Source organism: Physella acuta, unplaced genomic scaffold (assembly GCF_028476545.2).
Source record: "Physella acuta isolate Inbredline_101_S28 unplaced genomic scaffold, ASM2847654v3 ptg002137l, whole genome shotgun sequence".
NCBI classification, from domain to species: domain Eukaryota; kingdom Metazoa; phylum Mollusca; class Gastropoda; family Physidae; genus Physella; species Physella acuta.
Genome location: NW_026733638.1, coordinates 1 through 6,612, shown reverse-complemented (window position 1 = coordinate 6,612; position 6,612 = coordinate 1). Strand labels below are relative to the sequence as shown.

At 43.8% G+C, this 6,612-nt stretch overlaps 1 protein-coding gene across 1 annotated transcript; it reads right to left on the bottom strand.

The window, feature by feature from the left end:
* Positions 1-1,162: 1,162 nt before the first annotated feature.
* Positions 1,163-4,019, bottom strand: LOC131932330 (uncharacterized). Its single transcript, XM_059289224.1, has 2 exons — positions 3,921-4,019; positions 1,163-2,558 (listed from the first exon to the last, which is right to left on the bottom strand). Exon 2 carries the CDS (start codon positions 2,545-2,547, stop codon positions 1,252-1,254), a length of 1,296 nt encoding a protein of 431 aa, XP_059145207.1. The 5' UTR covers positions 2,548-2,558; positions 3,921-4,019; the 3' UTR covers positions 1,163-1,251.
* Positions 4,020-6,612: the final 2,593 nt, after the last annotated feature.

Here is a 6,612-nt window from a genome sequence, read left to right as displayed (position 1 = left end):
AATTATTTTACGTTCTGATCATGTTTCACAATTTTTTGGCATATAATAATTTTTAAAAACTTACAAAAATCGCATCACATTGTGCTTATTCGCATTTATCTTTAGATATTACTTGTATGAGGGGAAAAAACGTAAGGACAGAAGGGTATTATTACACAAAATAATCACTTTCGTGGTAAAAAAAAAAACTTTGGGGCTGGCAACCTTCTTCTTCGTTCTTAATTTTTAGTGATGGAAGGGATCGAGCCTTATCTGCCAGAGGGTTGAACTCGAGACATTTTCGAATTTATCAACCATGAGCTTTTGTTGACTCGACCACGCCTCCATCACAATTAAGGATATGTATCAACTGGTTATGCGCCATTGAGGGACTCAGTCTGCTTTTCTTTTTGGATTTGCTTCCATAGCCTTTGTCCAACCAAGAAACTACAAAGCAGCAGTTGTTTGATTTTAGTGTTGTCTCTCCTAGAAGAGTTGCTGTCCCTAGTTGCCTCATCTGCCCGGCGGTTCGAGCTCGAGACTTTCGGTTTAGCAACCATGAGCTTTACCGACTCGACCACGGCAACCAATTATGGTATTGTGAAATTTCGTGCGTCTATTCTCTCTCGTAAATATTTTTAAAAAGTAAATTATAAAGCAATTGAAAAAAGGATCAAATTTAAAGGTCTTAAACACTTCACATGAAAAAAAGGGGTGATGGCCTGATGCTTAGTAATAATCGAATAGCATCTGACACTAGGGTCAATTTGTAAATAAAGGGAGATAACTAATAAAAAAATTATTTTACTTAACCGAAAGCAGTTAGTCTCCCTTTAACTAGTAAGTTTTACGTTTGACCTTTTGCATGCTAATGGACGAAGCGGTTAGACAAACACTGACGGGCTTTATAGAAACTCCAAGATTGATCTTCTGTTAACGCCATTTTGTCGTAACTTGAACTCAAAACTTTGCCGATACAATTTTAAAATAAAATTTACAATAAAAACGACATGAACTAGTTATGCAATGTTTCTCAATTTAAAAAAAAAAGAAATTAAAAAAAAATAATTGTTTCAATTATTTTTTTCTATAAAATTAGTTTGTTGATGTGTCATCTGAAACTAATTTTTCTTGAAATAACGAAAAATTGAACAAAACAGAAAAAAACAACTCTCTGGCAAAGAGTGGTGTTTAATGTATTTAATGTATTATAGCAAAGCACTTTATATTTTACCTCAAATATTTAAAATGAAAAAAAAAGAGAGCAGGGGGCTATATTTCTTCGTAATAGCAGAGCTGCATCTGGATGTCGTTGATCTGCCCGTCCGGGTGATACTCGTTGTCGTAGGCGTCGGTGTTGGTACTGTCCGTGTCAAAGGTCATTTCCTCCGCCGTGACCTTCATCCCCACCACTTCCTGGCAGTTCCCGCCGAACCGGTACAAGTAGAAGGGGCGGGCCGTGGGGAGGTAGACGGTGTCGTAGGGCGAGCTGTCGTTCCGGCAGCAGTAGAAGATCTTGGCCGAGCCAACAGCGAACGTCCCGTCAGGCAGCGTGCCGCTCACCGCTGCCGCCGAGCCGGTTCGTTCTTCGTTCCACGCGACCGACCCCGTCTCGAACCCGCTGGGGCATTTGTCCCCTTTCCTGTTGATGCAGTACGAGCCCCGGGGCCAAGCCGCCCCGGGGGAGAGGGTGGTGGACACGCAGAAGTGCTGGTACATAAAATTATTCGTTCCAGCTCTTTCTAGAATGGGATTTCTCAAGTGATTAACAGTGGACACGTGATCGTAGTTTCTGTCCGTCGATTCCGTGTGGAACTTCCGGAAACCCGTCGTCCAGATAGCCCCGACGTTATTCGGACATCCGTCTTGTGGCATGAGCAAGGCGTAGGTCCCCTCCGGCCAGTACTGAAGAACCCCCGTCTCCATCAATCTGTTAACATCCGTCCTCAACGCGCTGATCTCCGCTCGCAGTGTATTCTCCAGAATCAGGTCATTACTGGCTTGTTCCGTTTTCATTCTATTTATAACCGCCATCAGCCTCGCTTCCGACGCAGCCACTTCCGCGTCGCAGTAGCTCTTCAGCTCAACGCGGTCCTTGAGCAACAACTCCAGAACATCGTACGCCGTGACATTGGTCTCCGTGACGGAAATTACCGGAGACTTCTCGTTCATCGGATCCTGGTTTAAATCGAAACCCAAAACATCGCATCGGTAATGCCCGAAAACATCAAAAGAAGCGACGGGCCAGGTGATCTCTATAAAAGACGAAGCCACAGTCCCAATGTGAGCTGTGACGTAGATGGACGGGTCCAACCCGATGACGTGAACGTTATCCTCGTTGTCGCGTTTCTCCACGATGGGCTCGAACGCCTCGCTGTTGGACTGACGCATGATGCGGATCATGGTGATTTTCTCCAGGCGGCTCAGCGCGCTCTCGCCCCAGAAGCTGCACTGGACCGTGACGTTCTCTGTGATGCCAGCCTCGATCTTGTGCGGGGTCACGGTCAGCAGGAAGGACGCCTGGCTGGCGCCCACAGCACACAGCACCAGCAGCCACAAGACGGACATCTCAGTAGTCCCTGATACAACAAAAAAAAACCCACCTATTGTATTACCATTGTTAAAACTAAATTACTTAAGCAGGCTACATGTGGACGTCTATATGTTGAATTTTAACATTGAAGTGCTTACATTTTAAAATACACATATAACTCGTATTCCTGCCCTGCATGTTAAATAGAAAAATTAAGAAAAAAAATCATATCCCGAAGCACGGTATTTATATCTACACCGGGTCATCCATACCATAAGCGACATCATGATTTTTAATGATTTTTAACTCCCCCCCCCCCCCCGTCAACTTCACTCATTTTACAAAAGGCCATGCCCCAATGCCGAAAATGACGCCATACCTCAGTCTACAACCCTTCTAAAAATTTATAATTTAAAAAAAAAAAAAAAAGCAAAAAGCAGTTTTTTTTTCTAAAAAAAATTATTAACTCGGTTATAGTTGAAAAGGCCTAGATTGATTTTTATTAATTTTTTTGTTTAATCCACACGAAGCAAAGTCTTTGACTCAGTTTCTAGCATCATTGCAAAAGCTTTTTTTTTCACTTTCTGAACCCCACCCCACTACCACCCCTCCGGAGTGTTACGTCATTTATGGACGACCCCGTTTCAAATTAGCACTTCTTTGTCAAGCGTGCGATCAAGTGAACAGAAATAGAGGCTGTGAACCCGAGATGGCATTGAAACATACATTTCATAAACGAAATATGAAATACACCCAAAGAGTAAGAGAACAATACTTTTAATTTTAGTACTTTATAATTTCATTAGCGTTTTTTTTTTTTTTTTGAGAAATCGGAAATAGTGTAAATTACTACTTTCGGTCAAAATTTGACAGAAGGTAGAAAAGTAGATATTTTACTAATATATGAAATTTCGTTTATCTATCTGAAACAGTGCTCAAGTTATAGGCTTTTGAAAAACTAAAAGTAGAATAAGTCTCACTTCCGGTTATCGGAAATCGCTGAAAAGTTGAAACAGAACTACAAATTTGATATAATATTTATATACAAAATTTCATCAACCTAGCTGTAACGGTACTCAAGTTATCGTGTTCACAGACATACACACACACATACACACAGACATACGGACATAATTGCAAAGCCCAATTTTTCCGACTCGATTGCGCATAGAACACCGGAATTTTGATAAACCTGCATTTATTATTTTTGCCCGATTAAAATAAGTCCCCTATACTCCGTAAATGATAAAGTAAAACGGTGAAAACGGTCAACATTTCATGTGATTTTTGTCCACGATTACAATACTTCCTGTATACTCTGTATACGAGAAACTAAAAACACATCAGGAATCGCTGGTTATGTACTTAGTGTCCACACTACATTAATAATGTAATAAAATAAACTTACAATTTTTTTTTAGTCACAACTGCGTCGAATTGATATGACTTAGCGGAAGGTTTGAAGTCAAATAATCTTCAAACTTCGGGATGAAATAAATAATGAAAGATAACAAATTATTTTTATTCAAAATAAACAAAGTTAAAAAAAAATACAAAAGGACACTGCAAGGTTAAGTACAGTTACGTTTTTTAGATTACCCCATTATCGTCCACTGCAGAACTCTCATTCGTGGGAAGATAATACGAGAAATACTATCATGCAGCAAGAACGATAACTCGAGTTGCATTAAGTGCCCTTGAGTAATCCGTGTCCCGTTCTTGCGATAACATTAGTAAGTTTGTGTTTGGTTTGCACAAGGCGGCAGAGATGATTGAAACACAGCCATGCCTCGGCCAACGAACAAGCTGGTTGAATTATACAGACACGCCTCAAACACCGAACATCTGGCATTGAATATTTTCAACAACGTCAGCGCATCGAATAATCCGTGAAATGCCTCACACAACGAACAATTCGTGGTCGTTGATGCTTCTTACTACGAATACATAACCTTTATCTTATTACATAGAACATTACTGTCATGAGTAGTTGTCCTGGGATATGCATGACACTTTTAAGGAAACACTCTACTTCACCTGCATCGTGAGATATTCAGTTACCTAGAGATAATTTAAAAAGTAACAACCTCGTATATGTTGGGGGGTGGGGGAGGGGTATTATGGAGTTGTTGAAACTTGAGAGATATCGAGAAAAAACATTCCACTAACGATACGAGTTGCACAGCGGTTTTAGAAACTTTTTCATGATAATGACCGACTCACACATCATGGTAGATGTTATTGTTACACATCACACACCGTGGTAGTTGTCATTCCTGGGATAACAGTCAAAAGGTCAAAAGGTCAGTATGGACGCCACAAGGCCGGGACGTGGGGTGCGGCCTTCACGGGCTGACACCATCAGATGTGCTGACACCATCAGATGTGCTGACACCATCAGATGTGCTGACATCATTGGATGGGCTGACACCATTAGATGGGCTGACACCATTAGGATGGGCTGACACGACCATTAGATGGGCTGACACCATTAGAGGGGGTGACACCACCAGATGGGCTGACACCATTAGATGGACTGACACCATTCGAGGGGGTGACACCATCAGATGGGCTGACACCATTAGAGGGGGTGACACCATTAGAGGGGGATGACACCACCAGATGGGCTGACACCATTAGATGGACTGACACCATTAAGGGGGATGACAACATCAGATGTGTTGACCACCATCAGATAGGCTGACACCATTCGGGGGGGGGGGGGGGGGGGGGGGTGACACCTTGAGTTATCGTATTGGGTCTCACCCACCCAGGTAACGCCACTGTCCCTACAAGTGACTAAAGAAGACGAATCTGATTGGACAAAAATTAAATGCTTAAAAAAACAAAAGACGTTTCAAATAAAACATATACATCAACATTTATTTTTTAATTAAGTGAGATAATACAAATTGTGTTCGCACTTGAAGACAACGGTATGCGCGCTGTCTGGGTCCTAGCAGTTGTACTCCACACGTGCAGTTACGTTTCAGATCGTGGGTGTTGTGGAAGAAGTACTCACCTACAGTGTGGCATTCCCCGTCGCTGGACCGGCATTCTGGGGACGTATGGAGGTTAATTAGATTAGGTGTGGGGGTAGGTCATGGTAATTGGGTGTGTGGGGTGGTACTGGTAATTAGGTGTGGGGTGGGTAATGGTAATTGGGTGTGGGGTGGGTACTGGTAATTATGTGTGGTGGTGGTACGGGGTAATTGGGTGTGTGGTGTGGGGTGGGTACTGGTTAATTGGGTGTGTGGTGTGGGGTGAGTACTGGTAATTGGATGTGGGTCGGGTACTGGTAATTGGGTGTGGGTGGGTACTGGTAATTGGGTGTGGGGTGGGGTACTGGTAATTGGTTGTGGGGTGTACGTAATTGGGTGTTGGGGTGGGTACTGGTAATTGGTGGTGGGGTGGGTACCTGGTAATTTGGGGTTGATGGGGTGGGGGTACTGGTAATTGGGTGTGGGGTGGGTACTGGTAATTGGTTGTGGGGTGGGTACTGGTAATTGGTTGTGGGGTGGGTACTTGGTAATTGGGTGTGGGGTGGGTGACTGGTAATTGGTTGTGGGGTGGGTACTGGTAATTGGGTGTGGGGTGGGTACTGGTAATTGGGTGTGGGGTGGGTACTGGTAATTGGATGTGGGTGTCGGGTACTGGTAATTGGGTTGTGGGGTGGTACTGGTAATTGGTTGTGGGGTGGGTACTGGTAATTGGGTGTGGGGTGGGTACTGGTAATTGGGTGTGGGGTGGGTACTGGTAATTGGGTGTGGGGTGGGTACTGGTAATTGGGTGTGGGGTGGTACTGGAAATTGGGTGTGGGGTGTGGGGGTGGGTACTGGTAATTGGGTGTGGGGTGGGTACTGGTAATTGGGTGTGGGGTGTGGGGTGGGTACTGGTAATTGGTTGTGGGGTGGGTACTGGTAATTGGGTGTGGGGTGGGTACTGGTAATTGGGTGTGGGGTGGGTACTGGTAATTGGGTGTGGGGTGGGGTACTGGTAATTGGGTGTGGGGGTGGGTACTGGCAATTGGTGTGGTTAGCTCATGGTAACTATGTTTCTTCCAGACTTTTTTCTCCGGGGGTGAAAGGGGGGGGGGGCTT

What these genes read in the sequence shown, in the direction of transcription:
- LOC131932330 (XM_059289224.1), bottom strand. Translation starts at nt 2,547, where the DNA reads ATGTCCGTCTTGTGGCTGCTGGTGCTGTGTGCTGTGGGCGCCAGCCAG.